The 19423-nt window shown below is 53.6% G+C and overlaps 5 protein-coding genes across 5 annotated transcripts; 2 read left to right on the top strand and 3 right to left on the bottom strand.

Annotated features, from left to right (window-relative positions):
- Positions 1–976: 976 nt before the first annotated feature.
- J4E79_008380 (uncharacterized protein) lies at positions 977–2318 on the bottom strand (the record flags this gene model as incomplete). Its single annotated transcript, XM_049357237.1, has 2 exons — positions 977–1381; positions 1440–2318. The coding sequence occupies 2 exons, from the start codon at positions 2316–2318 to the stop codon at positions 977–979; spliced, it is 1284 nt and encodes a 427-aa protein (XP_049208135.1).
- Positions 2319–3119: 801 nt separating this feature from the next.
- Positions 3120–4822, bottom strand: GCD11 (eukaryotic translation initiation factor 2 subunit gamma; the record flags this gene model as incomplete). Its single annotated transcript, XM_049357238.1, has 5 exons — positions 3120–3150; positions 3202–3371; positions 3420–3616; positions 3668–4635; positions 4686–4822. The coding sequence occupies 5 exons, from the start codon at positions 4820–4822 to the stop codon at positions 3120–3122; spliced, it is 1503 nt and encodes a 500-aa protein (XP_049208136.1).
- Positions 4823–6597: 1775 nt separating this feature from the next.
- On the top strand, positions 6598–11887 carry J4E79_008382 (uncharacterized protein; the record flags this gene model as incomplete). The annotated part of the gene is made up of 2 exons (XM_049357239.1): positions 6598–10527; positions 10577–11887. 2 exons carry the CDS (start codon positions 6598–6600, stop codon positions 11885–11887), a joined length of 5241 nt encoding a protein of 1746 aa, XP_049208137.1.
- A 639-nt stretch (positions 11888–12526) lies between these two features.
- J4E79_008383 (uncharacterized protein) lies at positions 12527–15820 on the bottom strand (the record flags this gene model as incomplete). Its single annotated transcript, XM_049357240.1, has 4 exons — positions 12527–12694; positions 12756–15273; positions 15319–15583; positions 15631–15820. The coding sequence occupies 4 exons, from the start codon at positions 15818–15820 to the stop codon at positions 12527–12529; spliced, it is 3141 nt and encodes a 1046-aa protein (XP_049208138.1).
- A 742-nt stretch (positions 15821–16562) lies between these two features.
- On the top strand, positions 16563–19163 carry J4E79_008384 (uncharacterized protein; the record flags this gene model as incomplete). Its single annotated transcript, XM_049357241.1, has 2 exons — positions 16563–16724; positions 16773–19163. 2 exons carry the CDS (start codon positions 16563–16565, stop codon positions 19161–19163), a joined length of 2553 nt encoding a protein of 850 aa, XP_049208139.1.
- Positions 19164–19423: the final 260 nt, after the last annotated feature.

Here is a 19423-nt window from a genome sequence, read left to right on the forward strand (position 1 = left end):
ACGCAAACTATCCCCAATTGTGTTTCTTCTCCACTCGGCACCGCGGGTTGTCCCCACGATACCTTTACTTTGACTCATAATCCCCACTATCCACCCTGATCTCTGTCCAACTCCCAATATTCCCAAATATCCCTGGTTTTTGCCAACTATAATTACTTACCAATTCGAAAATTTCCCATCAAAACAGATCACCAAGGGTAAGCATCACCGCACAACTACCCCTGTCGTACAGTCAAACTAACAGCCCTATCGTGGTATGGTCTAGTGGTATGACGTCGCGTTGTGGCTGGCGGACAACTTAGCTTGTCCCGATCCAGATCCGCGCCAGCCTGGGTTCGAGTACGTTTGAACCTCCTAAATTGAGTCGGTTTACTGAGACATTGTTCGCTAACATGTCTGTAGTTCCCAGTACCGCCAATTTGCGACACTTCTTTTTTGCGTTCTTTTTTTGCTCTTTGAATATGACTCGTCCTATTGCCTAGCCTTGGTAAATTAGATAGCAGAACTGACAACCTTTGCTCTCTTTTTGCTTTCGAGTTATGCAGTTGTAGTGTTTGCTACTCGTGTGGAAGTATGGATTGGGACTTAGCGCTTCTGGTAGCATTTTAGGATTTGATCTTTATTCTGTGCATATTCAAAACTCCTGTTACAATACAGAGGTTTGAGGCTGAGATTTATAAAGACCTGTCGTATTTGAGTCTTTTCGCAAGTACAACTTCTAGATACTTACATTGTCAGCTATGCTGTGTGCTTCTGGTCAAGTAAGAGACAAGAAGACGGAGACATGATCAGTGAGCAGTACTGTCACTTGATGATAACGGTAAATGGCATCCAAAGCTTCACGTGAAGCCAATAATTTTGATCCATTCCGGACGCCCCATACCGTCCACAAAGTCTAGCAATACCCCAACACGCCGTAGTTGCGCAAGACTGCAACGTAATCTCCGAGGCTTTCACGCCTCTATAACAACAATTTTCACCTCTTCCACCCACTTTCCTCCAGCACAGCCAACCTCCTCCCTATACTGCCAAAGCACACACAACTGCAAAAGAGAACACTGCCCACCCATGTCACCACAGCCAGGTTCTCGTAGCTGATCATGCCAGCGAACAGCTCTGGTGTAACGACCGGTGCTGGTCTGCCTTTTGCATGTGTATGACTGCCCATGGAAGGAACTTGTGTAGCGTTTGTTGTTGCTGGTAGAGACGGCGAGGGAAGGACGTCGGGATTCGAGAGGAAGATGAAGGATGTGAGGATGGACGTGACGGTGAGTGAGACGGAGAGACCGGGTTTCGAGCGATCAAGTATGTACCAGAGAGCTGGGTTAACGAGGGCGAGTGTTAGGGTGAGTTGAAGGGTTGATTGCCAGGGGAGACGGCGCTGTGGGAGAGTGTTAATTAGGGTCGATGTGTGTAGTCAAGTAGTTCTTGAGACTTACGATAGCGAAAGCGATTCCTACAAAGGCTGCTACGCTCCTTACCACATCGTTGATCTGCTCGCTGATGGGTGAATCGTGCGTCTCAGTCTCCTTGTCTCCATTCTCGTCCTCTCTCCGCTGCGCATCCCACACGAGATCAACGTATGGTAGCAGACTTCCCAGGGCAACCCCGAACAACCCCCAGGTGGCAAGGTAGGCCTGGCTCTTTTGATCAACGCCTTCGACGTGAACAGCTGCCAACTGTCTCGTCTCGTGCAGATGCGAGACAATAACTCCGTAGATGACGCCAAAGACGTATAATGCTGAGAGCTTGCCCAGGATCACGACGTATTTCCAGACGCCGTGGCGCGGTTGCTTGACCGAGTGACTCCTCCGCCTTCCTTCGACTTTGCCCATGGCGGACCCTTTTCTGGCCTGTGTCTTCAAGCTCAGTCCGCCATCAGGACTTCCCATGCCCGTTTCCCAGGGCTGGAAGCCCATGGCAGTGTGTGCGGGGGTCTCGGCGCCAGTGCCCCAGGGCGTTTCCGCCGTGCTGAGTTCACCCGCCGTGTTCGCGCCCGTCTCGTCGTATATGCCGGATAGCGTGCTACTTGTCATGTTCAAGTAGCTCTTGTTCCGCGGCGGCGGGCCCCTCTCCCTCTCCTGGTCTTCCGAGTCATCGTCGCGCGAGTTGAAGGTCCTGAGTAAGCGCGCATTGAGCTGCGCGAGGAAGTCAGACGATCTCCGGTTCTCGGTCGCGCTCGGGGGCGTGGCTTGTGAAAAGGCGTGCGTGGGCGAATCGGCCGTGTCGTTATGGGATTCGAAGTTGCGACGCAGGATGGGGCGGTAAATGTGCAGCGGAGGTGGCGCCGCTCTCGCTTTCGAAGGGTCTTCTTCCATAGCCCTCGCGCTTCAGTTCCGTCCTGGGCAGGGTCCCGCAAACTTCGTTGTCGTGTCGACCGCTGCAATGTATGCTTGCAATTACAATACAAGATAAAAGTAATACCAACAGCGAGCGTAAAGAAGAAAAGACAGACGCGCTACCAGTCGCCGCACAATCAGATGCGCGTACTCGTATAACTGTTGCGGTGTTTAGCACGCGAGGGCAAGTTGAACTCTAAACCCCGAGTCAGTGCACGTGAACCTTTGAGCGTGTGCTGGCCTTATACCGGCATAATACTGGAGCCTCGCAAACATACCTCGTATAGGCAATCAAAGCAATACTGAGAGCGGAGAAATCGTACAACGCGCAGTGAGGGGACAGTGAGGCAAATGTAGGCTAGCACGCAGATCTGACGTTGGTAGGCCAGCTTCTTGCACATGTTACAGAATGGCTTTCATGTGAAGATCGGCCTACTTTCCGCCTGCGTGACCCGCTGTCATCCGCATTCCCAACAATTCCAGTGGATGTACATGCTTCATTATATGCGGCTACACTGTGCTGGAGAACGTACTGATACACAAGACGCTCGCTCCCTAGTGACGCTAGCCCTCTGCTGTCATGGCTTCGAGATGCTGTCTAAAACACAGCTGCGAGAAAACCACTTTTGGTGCCCATCTCCAAGCGCAACCGACTCCGGCAGAAAATGCTAGGAACCAAATGCACGTGTTTTGCCGTCATACCGCTTATGTCTGCGTCGTCCCTTCGTAAAGTTTGTCGTTCCACTCTTCGAGAGCTACCCCACTACGCGCCATGCCCGCTCAGTCGACGATAGGTTGGAGGATGTTACCACTGATGAAGATGTCAGCTCGTGGACGCAACTAGATATGCCGTGAAACTTACGCTACAATGTTGGCCCAGCCGATGAGACGCCAGTGCTTCTCGATACGTCTGGACAACGCCACCTTCTCACCGATCTCTGTGCATGCAGGTGAAGTGAGGGACAGACGGGCAGCGTCAGCCTTGACAGCAACAACCTTGGCACCGGTAGCGGTTGATCCAATGTTGACCATCTGCGTAAGTGTTAGCTTTGTCATCTGCCATCGTAGATAGAAACTTACCAAGACTTCGTTCTTTGCAAGCTTGGCTACCTTGGCCTGCTTGCCGTCCGCAGTCTTGACACCAAGCAATCTTCGGAGGAGGAAGTAGTTGACTTCGAGTTCAGTGTAGATGTTGGGGAGGTGTCCACGGAGACCAAGGACGAAACCAACGAGACGATCCGCACGGCACAGAGTAGGGTCAACGCGTGTACCGACACCTGTTGTGTGTTAGTTGAGTGGTGCATGAGTCTGCAGGAATCGTCACGTACCGATCAGTCCTCCCGGAACGGCGAACTTCAGATCGTTGTGCTCGGCAAACAGAGACACTACTCTTGAGAAGATAGGCTTGCACTGAATCTTTCCGGCGCTGTCCTTTGACACGATACCGGGCCTGATCTCAATCTCGTCTCCTAGCTTCAATACACCGGTCAAGATACTGCCACCAGCAACACCACCCTTCAGCTCATCGATTTCAGCACCAGGCTTGTTGACGTCAAAGGATCGAATGACGATCATGTGGGGCTTCGCGGAGAAGTCTCGTACTGGGACGGGGATCTTGCTGATGAGGTGCTCGTTGATGGCATCGATGTTGAACTTCAACTGGGCAGAAATGGGGATGATAGGCGAGCCATCGGCGACGGTTCCGCGGATGAACTTGAGAATGGACTCGTAATGCGACGCAGCGCTGTCTTCCCGCATCAGATCGACCTTGTTCTGAAGAATGATGATGTGGTTCAGCTTCATGATCTCAATGGCAGCAAGATGTTCACTTGTCTGCGGTTGCGGGCAAGTTTCGTTTCCAGCGATCAAGAGTAGCGCAGCGTCCATGACGGCGGCACCTGACAACATCGTGCTCATGAGAATGTCGTGACCGGGGCAGTCGACGAAAGAGACGTGGCGCTTCAGTCTGTATTTGCCTTCGCATCCTTCACGCTCGCAAGCGGGGTCGACCTCCTTGTCGCTCTTGTATGACCGGTAGCATGTTGGGCGCGGGCACTCTGGGTTATCGCATTGGTAGATCTTCGCGTTGGCGTAACCGAGCTTGATGGTAATATTCCTCTCGAGTTCGTTCTTGAAACGGACCGTCTGCACACCGGAGATGGCCTTGACGACAGTACTCTTTCCGTGGGCGACGTGGCCAATGGTTCCAATGTTGATTGTGGCTTGGCGGGAGATGATTTCGGGCGACAGCGGGTTCAGCGTGGTGAGGTCGAGGGTGCTTGGGTCTGGTTGTTCGCTTGTGCGCGTTAGCTATGCAGCGCAGAGCCTCATGTCTGCAACACCTACGGAAGCTCTGGGCGTACGACGGGCGCCGCGGGTTCCCGGCCCTTCTTCATCGCAGACTTTGGCTTCGTCTCCTCAATCTCCTCATGCTCGGACATGCTCTCGTCATCGCGGTGGTCGTGGTCGGATTCGGACTCCATGCTGGGCAACTGGGGCGTAGATTTGGGTGATCGGAGAGTAGTTGGTTTGGTGGTTTCGGTTTTCGAGGTATTAGTCTGGTCAGTCGAGCAGCTGCGGTGGTGGAGACTGGCGGCAGGCAACTTTCGACTTCAAATCCCACACAAAGTGACTCAAACCCAAATCCGGAACAGCCCACCTGCCTGTGGCGGGGCTGCGTGCTGCGTCCAAGCGCCCCGGCCAAAGGTTCCGCCGGCCTGCTGAAGAAAATCTCAATCGCGGCCGTCCCTGCCTTTCCTCTCCATTGAACAACGCAAACAAATTGCACACTCACGAAAAGCATTTTCTTTGGAGAGACCCGTCGTCTACGGACGGTGTGAGGTCTCCATGAGAACGAAAACCGTCTGTGAAGTGGAGAGGAATACTTTGGCTGATCTTGGGTGCGGTTTCTCCCTGCTTTTGCAGTGGGAGAGAGCGCAATGATTGGTCGTACATTACAGTTGACGTGAAGTTGTGAAGGTGAGAGACTTCTCCATGGATGTGATGTCTCTCGGTAGCGACGCAGTCCTGGGCATAGCCTCTTCGGACACTGCATGCTCACTACGAAATGTGCGATGCGACATCGCCACATACTGGCTGTGCATTTGACAGCGCGGCTCCGTTAGAAGATCTGCATAAGCAGAGATATTTCAGCCACACGAGCCATGTGTCGGGCTTCCTGACCAGATGCTGGGATGTACGCTGCAGTTAAACGCCTCAGGGCGGGAAAGATAATGAACGATGCGGAACTCGAATGAGCAAGTGCCCCTTGGTGCCCTCTCCTACAGGGTCGTCAAAGCAAAATCACCTCATCATCTTGTCGAAATGTCTATATCTTTGAGACACTGGTACCTTCACTTGTCTCAGAGTGTCCCTCGTAGAGTTCGCCTACCTAGGTACACATCTTATGTCAGCTGCATATAAGATGCTACGTTCATTTTATAAACTTCCAATGCTGCACGCCTCAGCGAAGTTGTTGGTGTCCCGATGCTCTTTGTGAGTATAGCATGGATGCTGCCATGTCCACAGGTCTGTTTGCGACTAGCTCACATTGTGCCAAACCCCATCATCCTGGCCATGGTAAACCTGCATGCCATTGTATAGTAATCTTGGAACGACTGTCTGGTAGAGCGCCATTAGGTCAGCTGCATCTACAGATCGACCTACCCCTGGGACGCAAAACACGGCTATCCTGGGAACGAGGGCTAGCACGATCCGCTAGTACTGGTAGAGCTACGGGCTGGGGAAGCGGGATGCTATCATCCCATAGCATCGAGAAGCACGGATGGATAAGCAGGCCGCGAAAGAGCATGTTGATCCTCCATCTTGGCCCAAACCATCTGGACAGCATACGTCGAAGATATCGGGTTGCTCCATGTAAATGCCAGATGCAAAGGCCAGGCCGTCGTCGTGCGCCGCCCCATCGAGAGCGGCGCCGGTATCCCGCTTCCTAGCTGCATGGTAACGACGGAGTTTAGATGTACCGTGTGGGCTCAGTTGTTGATCTGACACAGCCAGTTCAGAACCTCCCACAAGCGCGCCGTATCGGGAACCCTTCCGCTTGCTTTTCAGGCTGAAACATATCAACTCGTCGACTTGGGGCAGCACCGGCCTCGAGACTGTCATTGGCCCAGACGCCCTCTGCGCGAGAGCCGGCGAGTCTGCGTTGGCAACCCTTGTTGCTCGAGATTGGCCCACCTCCTCCGACAACGTTGGCGCTGCCTTGCTTTTGCGCCTTTGCGCTCGCCGACTATGGGATATGGATTCTGATCAAGCGCATGAATATGCATACAACCCCGGCCTCTCCGTTTCACACTGGCTGCAGTCGACTGAGCTCGACCATGCCGACGACGACGTGGGAACCTCGCCCGAGCACTACTACTCCGCCTACACCACGACGACCGAGCACGCAGCAGCACCTCCCTCACCGCAACGCGGCCTCGACATGCCCGCAGCGCGGCAGCGGCAGCCCATGACGAACGGCGCGCGCTCCACCTCCAAAGCGGCCGTGAGGTCTGCCTCGAATCCTGCATCGCCGCCCGCGGCCACTCGCTCCTCCCCCCAGGTCTCCAACAAAGTGAGGGCCCTCGCCGAGCGCTTCGAGCAGTCGCCCACCAGCAGCTCGACGGCGACGTCGCCTGCCGTGCGCTCTCGCTCCAGGACGCCGAGCCGGGCTGGGGCGGGCACGCACGACGTCGCCCGGCGTGCGCATGCCTCGATCTCGTCGACAGCATCGGCTGCACGCCCGAGCAAAGAGGCCTCGTACGGGCCGCACAAGTTCAACAACCTCAAGCCGCGAGACAGGCCCCAGCCCGCCCCGGCATCGCCTCGCAACGCGCGCCGCACGAATGGCAGCCGGAGCAGCATCGACCACCACGTCTCGTCGACGCCCAAGAAGGTGGCCTCGCCGAATCGGGCGTCTGCACCCAGCGGGCGGCAGCTGTTTGGCGAAGTGCTGACGGGACAGGACGTGCTCTCGCCAGGCTTCGGGATTCCCGTTCTCGACAACACGCACGGCGACGCTGCACCACCCGCGGCCGCCTTCACCAGCCCGCACCATGGCCGCTCTGCCAGCGCGGCGACCTCAGCCTTCGCCGACGACATGCAACACGCCGCGCGCGCACATGCGCAAGAACAAACTCCTGCACGGTCGCCCCAACGACACACGCCGCGTTCGAGGATACCCGTAGCGACACGGCGTTTGAGCGCCGGCTCCGACTCCAACTCGTCGACGCGCTCCGTCAAGTACACCCCAACCCGCGCCATGAACCACAGCAACCGCGCCTCGCCCACCCGGATGGACAGGGTACTGGCTGCAGCGGCTGTCGCTCCAGTCTCCCGGGGCACAGACCAGTCCACGCTCCCCGCATTAGCCTACCGTGGATATCGCGAGCGAGGGAAGTCGCCCTTGGGTGCCAGGAGCGGACCAAGTGTGTCCGCTGTCGTCAATGCCCCGCCGCACCCGACGTCGCCTCGCCTGCGCAACTCGAGAGAACGCCAGCCGCTCCAGCCCTCGCCCGCTTCCCACTCCACAGGCACCGGCCCCCATGGTGAGCAGGAGTACTTCCCACTCGCGAGCAGCTTCGACCCGCCCCAAGAGCAACTCGCGGGGCTGCCTGGCGTTGCCGAAATCGAGCAATCCCATGAGACCCGTGCGCAGACGCAGGGCCAGCGCATGTCGCGCGACGAGCACTCGTCACCCTCGCCCGAACAACAGCGTCTGAGCCTCCAGACGTCCAGCCTAACGGTACCGCCGCTCGAGCAGCCAGCATCAGCCGTGACCGACTTCGACGAATCGCCTGTACTAGGGCTTCCAGGAAGCTTTGTTCTCACGCCGCCGACCGCACACCAGGAGCTGGACCACCAGCTCTTGCAACCGCACGTCTTCCACCCGCCTCCGCAGAGGACTGCTCCTCCCCCACAGCGGCCTGCTCCACAATCCCCTGAAATGGAGCAGTCAGAGCTAGGCGTTCGGGAATCAATACCCATTATGCTCAGCGAGGAGCCGCCGTCACATTCATGGGAGCCCGACTCCGAAAGCTTCAGCGCAGGCCTTCAGGCTCTATCGTATGGGTATAGTTCTGATCAAACACACGATGCTAGAGATATGCCATCCATCTCTCGCCACGATACAAAAGGATCGCCAGGAGATTCGCTTCCTAAGCGTGACACGCTGTATCCGGATGACTCTGCCAGCCTTGGTCCCTATAGAACACTCGGATCGCTGACGCTGAACACGGAGACGTACAGCGTCGTAAACTCAGTCTTGAACATGTACCATCAATCGCCGGTTATCTCCCCAGAGTTGGCGTCGGTGTCGAAGGAAAGGGTGCAGCAGGTCTCGCCCGTCATTGCACAGCACAAAGATTGGGCCTCGAAAGAGTCTACAGAGACGTATCTCGCTCGACTGTTAAGTGACGCCAATGGCTCAAAACACGACAAGTCGAGGCGCGAGCCCATGAGAGTGGCGTCCCCGTCACGCCCGGATTCATACACACCACAGCTGCACCAGGAATCGCCAGAGGTTGATGGCGGCGGCACGGCAATCATCTATACTTCGTCCTCGCGACGTTACTCACAAAATTCAGCAGGTTCCACCACCACGACCATCCAGGAGGATGCGTCTCATTCCGGCAGTTCTTCTGGAGACCCTTCTCACAACGCGCTATCACGAACCTCAACGGATGAGCACAAATCTGTCGCAACCAACCGCATTGAGCTCCCACAACTTGCTTGGACGAATGGCGGACTCGGACTTGACTTACAGCACAGTATGCCGCATTCACTTCCGGCGCCTCCCCGTCCCAACTATTCACCACCGCCCCCACCCGTGAACCCATCCATCGACCAACAACTCTCCTCTCGCCCAAATGCCTACAACGTTGCGCCACAACATCAACAGCTTTCACGCCCCCTGCTCAACGACGACAAGTTCGAAATGCATCCCGCACGATCACGTACTCCTGTCCTTCACGTTCAAGAACAGAGTCTTGAGGATCGATACGGTACCCCACAGCCTATCGAGAGTACTATTGATCTGCCAAGTGAAGCCGAGAAAGGTGAAGACGGCCAACCTGATCCTGCCAGGCAAGCTTTGATAAAGCGATATCGCACGCTGGAAGAGCTGCTTACAACAGAACATCAATTCTGCATAGATATGATGATCGCGCACAACATCTTCGAGGCGACCGCACAGAATATGATGAGTGAAAAGGAGAAGAGGTTGCTGTTCAGCAACTGCAAAGAACTGGAGAAGTTCTCTTTGTCTCTGTTCCGTGCATTCAAGAAGGCTGCAAAGCCCATCGTCAACTATGAGATACCACCTCCAACCGGACCCTGGAACCGTGACTCCTCTGATGGTAAATCGCACGATTCTGGAGAATCACCGATGCATGCTCGGCGACCATCTGAAGACTCGCCGAATCAGTTTGAGAATTGCACTCTGGAGAACGATCGATTGACCACCATTGGTCAAGTCTTCTTGGACAACAAGGAGAAGATGGAAAGACTTTACACGACATATTTCCTGAATCAGGACAATGCCAGCGCTTTCATCAAGAAGAATCAAGGAAATGAGGCGTTATCTGGATGGGTTACTGCTTGCTTCGAGCAAGTGGAAAACATGACCCAAGCGTGGGATCTGGACTCTCTATTGCTGAAGCCGTGTCAACGCTTGTTGAAGTATCCGTTGATCCTTCAGTCCTTGCAAGAGATCACCGATCCGGACCATCCCGATCTACCGAAGATCAAGGAAGCATTCGAAGAGTTGAGAGCAATGAGTCAGCGCATCAATCAGGCCAAAGCCCGTTCTGATACCTTCCGTGCTGCTGCCTCGGAGGGCAAGAAAGAGAAGAAGAGCGGCCTGGGCAAGACTTTTGTCAAGGCTTTCATTCCTAAGGTCGACAAGAGCAAAGCGTACGACGAAGCCGACAAGACTTTCAAGGACCAGGACTACAAGTCGAAAGAACAGAAGTTCGGTGGGCACTTTTTCCAGCTTCAGATCGTTATTCGCGATTTTGAACAGTATCTTGATTCGATCACCGAGCATTACCTTCAGCTCAACATCGTGTTTTTGGGCTTCATCACTGTCTGCGAGGTGGCGCCATCCGTGTATCCGGAGATTGAGAGCACATGGCGAAAATGGGCAATGGCTCATTTCGAGCTGCAGAACAAGGCATTGGAAGATCACGTAAGTATCTGAGCATCACGCCGCTTATATACCGCTAACCATGTCACAGAAAGCTGCCGTTCGAAGCCGTGTCCTAAAACCCGTCGGCGATCTCTGGGAGATGTGGGTGTCGTATCAGAAGACTATCGAGCAGCGCAAAAAGTACCTGCTATACTACGTCAAGCACAAACAAGCACTTGACCGTGGCGAAAAGGTCGACCCGGACCTAGAGGAGTCATCCAAAAAGTTCAGCACGATCAACGACACACTCAAACACGAACTACCACTTCTGTATGAAAGAACAAAGGGTCTTATGCGCACGCTCATGACTCTGTTCATGTGTTTGCAAAAGGACTGGTACAAGACTTGCTCGAAGAAAATTCTCCCACTGCTTGAGAGCGAGCCGCAACACACGACATCTCTTCGATACGACCTCGAATCGTACGTCGAACGCTTCCACTCGGACTACAAGCCGATGCAGGATCTTGCGAACAGATTGGGCATCATTAACAGGAATCTCCTGGTCGACATTTCCAACATGACGTCTCCTGTTCCAACACTCTCTTCCGACGGCGGCGGCGGCTCGTCCCGCAACTCATCGTCGCGTCGTACTGAATCTATCGGGAGCGAAGCATCCATGCTTGACTCGAAAACGCGGAATAGCGGCGGTTATGCACCCCGATCACATCCGCGGAGTCTCGATAACCCACCACGCTCATCCCCTGCAGGGCCAGCGTACCCCTCTCTCTACCCACCCAATGGATCAGGTCGGGCTGGCCCTGGACCTACATCATTACGGGAAGCACGCGCACTCAGTCCTGTGTCTGACAACAGTGACTCTACCATAGTGCGCAAAGAGCGTCGCAACACCGGTCCTTCTCGCAACAGCCATAACTACATGGGTCTCGACGGAGCGGTAGACATAGAGCATTCGCCGCTGAGCATCAACGCATTCGACTTTCCACCGCAACTAGGCCCGTCTTTCCTCTCTCCCTCGCAACCCATTACCCACACATTCTCCGCGCCCACCTCTCAGCCACCATCATTACCGGGATCCACACGCGCATCCGGTGTCTTCAACTCTGCGCTACCGATGTCAGATTCGCCTCTTCGTGGCAGCGTCGAAGACCTCCCCACCACACCCGCCGATACCGACGAGCCAGAGGTACTCTTCCTGGCAGCCAGTCTCTTCGAGTTCAACATTGCGCACGATCGCCGCGAAGGCGGAATACCATACCTCGTGTATGTGCCTGGCGAGATATTCGATGTAATCGGCATGAAGGGTGAGCTATGGCTCGCGCGAAATCAAGACGACCAAACAAAGACAGTGGGATGGATTTGGGAAAAGCATTTTGCGCGCATTTTACCCGAAGATGCATAGATTGGCTAGCCAGTTTCATGAGCAGTTGGATTACAACGAGGATTCGGAATTTGCTTCCCTTTGGGTTTTGCGGGCGGCGTTTTCGGCGATTGTGTCACCTGACCCAACGGGCGTTTGTGTGTATCTGGGTGTGTTCCCAACCGCGTTCGACTTCTCTTTTTCGTATGTGATTCCCCCAAATCCCTCCTTCTCTCCTTGATACCTTCGAACGCCGAGAGTCCTTCTCTCTCTCTCTCTTTCTACATTCTGGCTTTCTTCGAATACGCAACATCTATGACTGCGGCTGCTAGGGGCGAGAGAGGCATTGCCGGCGTCTAAGCTTTGGTGTCTTTTTTATACCTACTTTCCTTGTATGTATTTACGAGAGAGATGATTTACAATACCTTTTGAGGGGCCGTCTTTGGGTTCAATCTGGCATGATTGATGTGTGGTTTGGCTATATTTGGCGACGATGTTTTGTTGCTTTGTTATTTTGGAGAGAGGGGTTGTTGCGCTAGTGTATGAATATGAATATTTGAGAGGGACTTTATGGATCTTGAATGAAGTGTTTGCATTGCAGTTGCTACTACTACTTCGGCGTTGACTGTCCGTGGCGAACCAGGCGGACTGAGCGTAGAACTCGGGTTGGCTTTCCAGTCTCTATTCCTCCATCTCCGAGCCACTTTCGGAATCATCGTCGCTACCTGATACCTCTTCATCATCGTCCTCGTCATCTTCTTCGCCCTCGAGACCATACGCATCCTGGAAGTCGGTGAGCTGCTTCATCTCGATCTTGAAGCCTGCGGCCTCAAAGTCTTTCTTGAGGCCCTGTACAGAATGGTTAGCTTTTTATTAAAACACAGAATCCAAGGACAGGTGGGAAACTTACGTCAGTCATGATACCACCACAGGTCACAACCAGATCCGTCTTCTCAGGCACAAACACACCCGACACAACCTCATTCAAAATGTTCCTCACGTCTTCCTCAGTCACCTTGCGCACCTCACGCAGCGCCCAAGCCTGCCAGTCCTTGCCCACACCACGCGTGACAGTATCGATAAAGGAACTCCTAGCCGCATCAACAACCGTAGCGCGCTCATCAACAAAGTCGCGAACGATACTTGAAATTGCGCCTTCCAACGCCAGCTTCTCAAACTTCTGCGTGCCGTCGCCGTACTCCTTGATGACCGTCTTGGCTTTGTTGTACGCAGCGAAGACGTTAGGCGATTTGGAGATGCGGAACTTGAGCAGTCCTGTTTCGGGGTCGCGGAAGAAGTTGCTGCCGTAGGCGAGGCCTGTGCCGCGGATTGATGTCCACATGGGGCCTTCGACGGCGTCGAGATAGGCGAGTGCGACCATGAGCGGTGGCAGCTGGGCGTGTGTGTAGCCTTTTGGTCCTTTGGATGTGAGGACTGCGAAGGAGGAGTCGATGGGCATGGGGATGATGTAGTGTGTACCGCCTGGATTACGACCGATATCTGAGAGGAGCGCGTTGCGGTCGTCGATTGGGTTTACGGTTGGCTCTGGACCGGGCTTGAAGGCTTCAGTGAGGTGTTTGAAGGTGGACACTGGGTTTGGTAGGGTCTCAAGGTTGGCGGTAACGAGGACGCGCATATTGGAGAAAGTTAGGAGGTGCTTGCGTAGGGCTTCGAGTTTATCAAGGACCTGCTGAGGCTCCGTCTTGAGTAGCTTCAGGATGCGCTTGAGGTAGAGACCCTTGACAAGCGTACCAGTCGCGCGAACAGCTGATGCGGCATTGTAGTGGATCATGCGGTCGACTGCAAAGCTCATGGAATTACCATCTCGCTTCTCTTCGGGCACGTCCGCGAGCATCTTCTTGACTGCAGAAATCACGCGTTCGGTGTCGAACACGGAGTCGACTAGCATCGACCTCAGCCATAGCACAACAGTTTCGAACTTGTCGGCCTCCGCAATGAAAGGGATGTAGATCATTTCAGAGCTTCCAATATCGGTACCACGGTCCATGGAGTACTCAATAGTATCCTGCTCAAGCTTGGTAATGACCTCCTCGAACTCGATACGCTTTCCGTCCTTCATGATCGGAGTCGCGAAGAAGTTGGTTAGATATACGCCGAGGAGAGGCTTGAGTTCCGTTGGTAGCGAGGCAGTTCCAAGTGCTAAGCCGAAGTGTACGAACGAAGTTGGTATGTGTTCAAAGTGGATAAAGAGGGGGAGGCCGTTTTCATCTTTGTCGACAATCTTCTGGATGTTGTTCTCAGAAGTTCCTAGCTTCCTTGCTACACCAGAACGCGCTGTTGTAGTCTCGAAGAAGTGGATAGACTCAGTACTGGGAACATGGACACTGGCGATAATCTCCTCTGGGATAGGCTTGTCGTTTTCGTCTTGGGCTTCCTTGAGCTTCTGTGCCAAATTTTTCAGGCCTTCTTCGCCTAGCTTCTCTTGCTGTGCCTTGACACGTGCAACCTCATCTGCTTTGATCTTGTCTGATAACGCCTTAGAAGGTTTACCTAGGATCGAAACGTGGTGAGCATCCACCATCCATTTGTTCAGATATGCTCGCCACTCTTCCTCAGTCCACTTGTCAAGTGTGTCGAATACATCCAGAGTGGCCATTGCATCTTCAAGGTGAGTACCATTCCGGTCACCAAATACATGATCTTTGATGATTGGGTCTTTGTACTCATCCATGCCAATCTCAGACATGTATCGAGTTTGGCGCTTGAAGCGATGAAGACAGTCCTTGAGGTAGCTCATATCAAAGGGCTTGGAAGCGTGTTCTTTGAGAACCTCGAAGAAACGCTTCTCGGCATCAGCCAGCTTGTCAGTCTCCACAGACGATAGAGTCCACCAGATGATCATGTCGGTGTGTCCCTTGCACCAGAAGTATACCATACTGGCAAGGTGTTCCTTCTCGACAAGTGTGTTAACTAGAACCGAAACAGATGATCCGGCAAGGTAGTTGAGCAGTGTGTTGATGGCAGTCTCTCCAAGGTCGTCGATAGTCTCGGGCCCTAGGAAGGCGATTTGCACCTCACCTGTTGACTCGTCTTCTTCTGGGAACTCGACTGTGTCAACGATGGTCTTGCTCAGGGGTGGAGTGCGCTTAGATTCGACCCATGGACGCTTGAAGGGCGCATCGTAAGCCGGTACGCGGTCGATGATCTCGTCTTCGAATTTATCCAGTATGTCCAACAGGTTTGGATGATCGACCTCTCCAATCAATATGACTCGTAGATTCTTGGGCTGATACATGTCTCGGTGGAACTGGCGAATACGCTCCGCAGTGGAGACTCGTAGGTTCTCCATCAATCCACCCGTCTCCATACGAAAGCCATCGCCTTCAGGGTAGAGAAGGCGACGCATCTGGAGATCCATGAGATCGCCCTGCAGGTTCTGACGTCCTTGCATCTCAGAGTAGACAACACTTGGGTCGTTAGCTAGGAGCATGGAGGCGTTGAAAGATACTCACCCTGCATCCTCTCCCTTGCCATCGATGTGATGAACCTCAGTGTAACAACCGGCATCGGTCAGCGTAGGGACGATGAGGTGGTCTAGATAGATAGGTAGCAGCTGTGCAAAACCCTCCCAACCCGCGGTTGAGAGAGTGTAGACTGTCTCGGAGACATCCGTCCATGCGTTTGTGTCAGAGTACGATCGGGTGGCGATCTTGTCTAGTACGCCCTTGAAAGGGTATTTCCGCGAACCCATGAAGCAGAGATGCTCAAGGGTATGCGCTACGTCAGTCAGTAGAAGTATGTGAAACACGAGCCATGCCACTCACGTGCACCCGAATCATCGTGGATCTCCGTGGCTACCGCGAAATTCCCGTACACCTTGGGACCCTTTCGATCGACTACCACTACCCGAAGACCCGTCCGTTGGGATTCATACTGAGTGAATGTAGCGTCGGCGTAATTTGCCTCGAACTGCTGCAGCTTCTTGAAGTGCGACTCCTGCTGTATTGACCCCATGATGTCGAAGTTGAAGGAGAAAGGAATTGATAGCGTGAGATTGCAGGTGTACCCTTTGTTGGTGCTGAAGTCGCAGGCACTGGCCGCGTTGCCCGAATTGGTACTACCCTTGCTGTGTTAGCTGAATTGTTGTGCGTAGCCCAACGCACTATTATATAGGAAATTACGCTACCGATTCGATCGGGGTCTCTAAGAGAAAAGCAGGCTTAGGTTTCGGGGGCGTGCATTGCGCATACCCATGCTCTACAAGCCTACAAGCCGCGGCCAGTGATTATGCGGCTGAATCTGCAAGCCTACATACCAGCCCGGGTAACGGTGAGATGGCAGTAAAATGAAAATGACAAAGACTTACGAGAGGATGAGACAGAGTACAAGGAGCAGAAAGCCACTCCGAACAAGGAAGGAGGGAATGACGGAGGGCAATATGAGAGGCGAGTTGTCCGGTAGTAGTGCTGCGGCGCCGCTAAGATGCTGCTACCGCGGATTGACTAGATAAATCTGCGCCTAATGAATCTGCTGCGACCTGCGGTTGTCTCAAACGCACGTGTGCATGTGCCTGTTTCTTCAGCACAAGGGCTTGAGCGTGGCGGGGTAAGTGTGGCGGGGCAGCAACGCTGGAGTTGACGTCGCTTGGACGTCCGTGCAGCTTCAATGTTGGTCCTGCGACGTTGCGAACGCCCTGCGAACTATCCCGCCGCAATCCCTTTTTACAATCGACATGACAATCACCCCGTGATTAAAAATGCCTTCGCAAGTCTCGGACGAGCAGCTAGGCGACGCGCTGCTCCAATCAGCCGCGCATGGCGCGTTTCCCCAGGACCAGGATGTCGCGTCCGCAACTGTGCCTTCCAGCGCACTTCCAAAGCTGTTGGAGGTAGTCGCTAAAGCACGAGAAGAGACGAAGGTGTGTTGAAGTAGCGCGTGCTCCAGGCAACGCTGACCGTTGTTCCAGGACGAAGTACGCCAACTCTCGAGAGAAGCCGCACCCGACGTCGATGGCTGGATAGCACAGGCACGCAAGCTGCAAGACGATATCAAACGCTCGCAAGAAACGGCCAAAGAGATTGTAAAACAAGCAGAGGCAGGAAAGGAGAATACAGCCCGCGTACAGGATGCTGCAAGCAAGGTCAGCCTACTGCACACGGAAATTGCATACAACGAAAGCTTGGCACGTGCTGTAGAGCAGCTTCGAGACATCTCGACCCTGCTCGACTCTGCCCAAAATGCTGCTGTACATGGCCATGTTATGCATGCCATACAGACTTTGGAAGATGCCGATGGCGCATTCCAGGGACTTGGGCTGTTCACCACTACAAGAGCGGTGGGCGTGCTGAAGAACAAGGAGGAGCAGCTGAAGAAAGCGATCGTAGAGACGGTCACGGAGTCATGGACCGGGCTGATTGCAGTCGACAACACCAATCATAAAATCTCGCTGCACCAGTCGATCGAACGCGAGGCCAGAGTCGATATCAACACAACGGTTGAAGCGCTTACGAAGTTGGGTCTCCTTGACAGCTTCGTTACCCGCTTGAGCCGTGACCTGGACAAGATCATAATCGCTCCCCGACTGGCTATAGGCACCGACCGCGTTGTGTCCGCCTTCAACATCCAGGAAGATGTCATCCAACGTGCTGGCACGGTGAATGATGGTGCGGTCAAGGCTACCTTGGAGGATATGCACTTGCTTGCTGAGTACCTGAGCACGCGTCTACCGCCTAGCATCGCCGTTCCGCTGTCCTCAAAGATCGTTCCGATCCTTGCTTCTCGTTTAATTTCGAATCTGCTTTTGCCTGCCGTGCCATTATCAACAGACGGGATACCACATTTTCAAGAAACGCTCTCATATGTCTTGGGCTTTGTGGAGTATCTCGATGAGCTCGGCTGGTCAGGCCAAATTCGTCTAGCTGAATGGGTAGATAAGTCTGCCGAGATATGGCTTGCTAAACAGAAAGAGGATGCGATCGCTCGAGTACAAACGATGTTTCCGAAAAAGGTGCAAGAAAAGAAGACTGTTGAACGGGTCGAGACGCAAGTCATCTCAAAGGGTGATGCATTGCATGCTGGCAACGAACAAGAGGATGACTGGGCTGCTGATTGGGACGAGGAGGGTGATGTCGCAGAAGAGAAGAAGGAGACTATCGAAGAAGAAGATATGAGTGCTTGGGGTGAGGATGATGATGTGATTGGAGATGAACCCAAAGAGCAAGAAGCGAAAGAAAAGCCAGCTGATGCAGAGGATGCAGATGATTGGGGCGCTGATTGGGATGACGAGGCTGATACCAAACCCACCACAACGCCGAAGCCTGCAGCACATACAACAGAGCAACCGAATACGAACGGAAAACCTGCCTCTCAAAAACAGCCGGCGCACCAGGAGGTCACCCTTCGAGAGACATATACAGTGACAGCGATCCCAGATGCCATAATGGAGATAATCTTGCAGGTCATTGCAGAAGTAGACACGCTGAACTCACCCGAGCTGGTCAAGTCTGCAATCGCACCCGCGAGCGGGGGTCTATATGCGATTCCGAGCCTCCTGTTGGCAATGTACCGAGCTACTGCTGTGATGCATTACTCAAAAGATATCGCCAGTAACATGCTCATCTACAACGACTGCCAGCGACTATCGGATCGTCTGCGACTCTTTCTTCAAGAACAAGCTGAAAGAGATAAATTGTCTACATTGCCACAGCACTTGCGACCTTCCAAACGCCTCCAACCGCTGATCGAATCTGACATCAAGACGATCGACGGATTTGGAAAGCGTGCATACGGACGCGAGATGGAGTCACAAAGACAGATCATCCGGGATCATCTTGAAGATGCGCAAGGCTTCCAAGGCTGTACGAACGTTCCGTTCGCTACGGTCTGTGATGACGCCATCGCTACGACGATAGATCGCATAGGTGATGTGAAGCGACAGTGGCAGAATGTACTTTCACATAGCGCTCTACATCAGTCACTTGGCTCGTTGGTGTCAGCAGCTCTCACAAAGTTCATCAACGATGTCGAGGACATGTCAGATATTGCAGAAGATGAGTCGAGGAAGTTACACGGGTACTGTGTCTCGCTTGCTACTCTATCCCAACACTTCCAGACCGAGGATGGCAACGGAGAAACAAGAGACATGGCCGGTATCTACACGCCCAACTGGTTCAAGTTCCAGTATCTCAGCGAAATTCTGGACAGCAGCCTTGCGGATATCAAATACTTCTGGACGGACGGCGAGCTGAAGTTGGAGATGGAAGCTGAAGAGGTGATTGGATTGATCGAGGCTCTGTTTGCGCCTAGTGATCACCGGAGAAGAGCTATTGCTGAGATCAGGAGAACCAGTATGACTTAGTAAATGACAATCTTCGTGAAGGAAATAAGACAGCGATCTTCCTCTTGAGTGCATGCGTAGTGCTATATTGATAGATTGACCCCAGTTTCCAGTCATTCTTCTGAAACACCAAAAATCTATGCCCGACTATCATCTGACTTTGATACTTTTTAGATAGATTGAACTACTGAAGAGATATGATCTATAGTACCACGAGCGGAGGTTCACGAACGCCGACTGGCTGGCTGCTTCCGCGCTAACCGGATTCGAAAAAAAGTTCG

Source organism: Alternaria viburni, assembly GCF_023758015.1.
Source record: "Alternaria viburni strain BMP 2772 chromosome Unknown scaffold_20, whole genome shotgun sequence".
Classification (NCBI taxonomy): Eukaryota; Fungi; Ascomycota; class Dothideomycetes; order Pleosporales; family Pleosporaceae; genus Alternaria; species Alternaria viburni.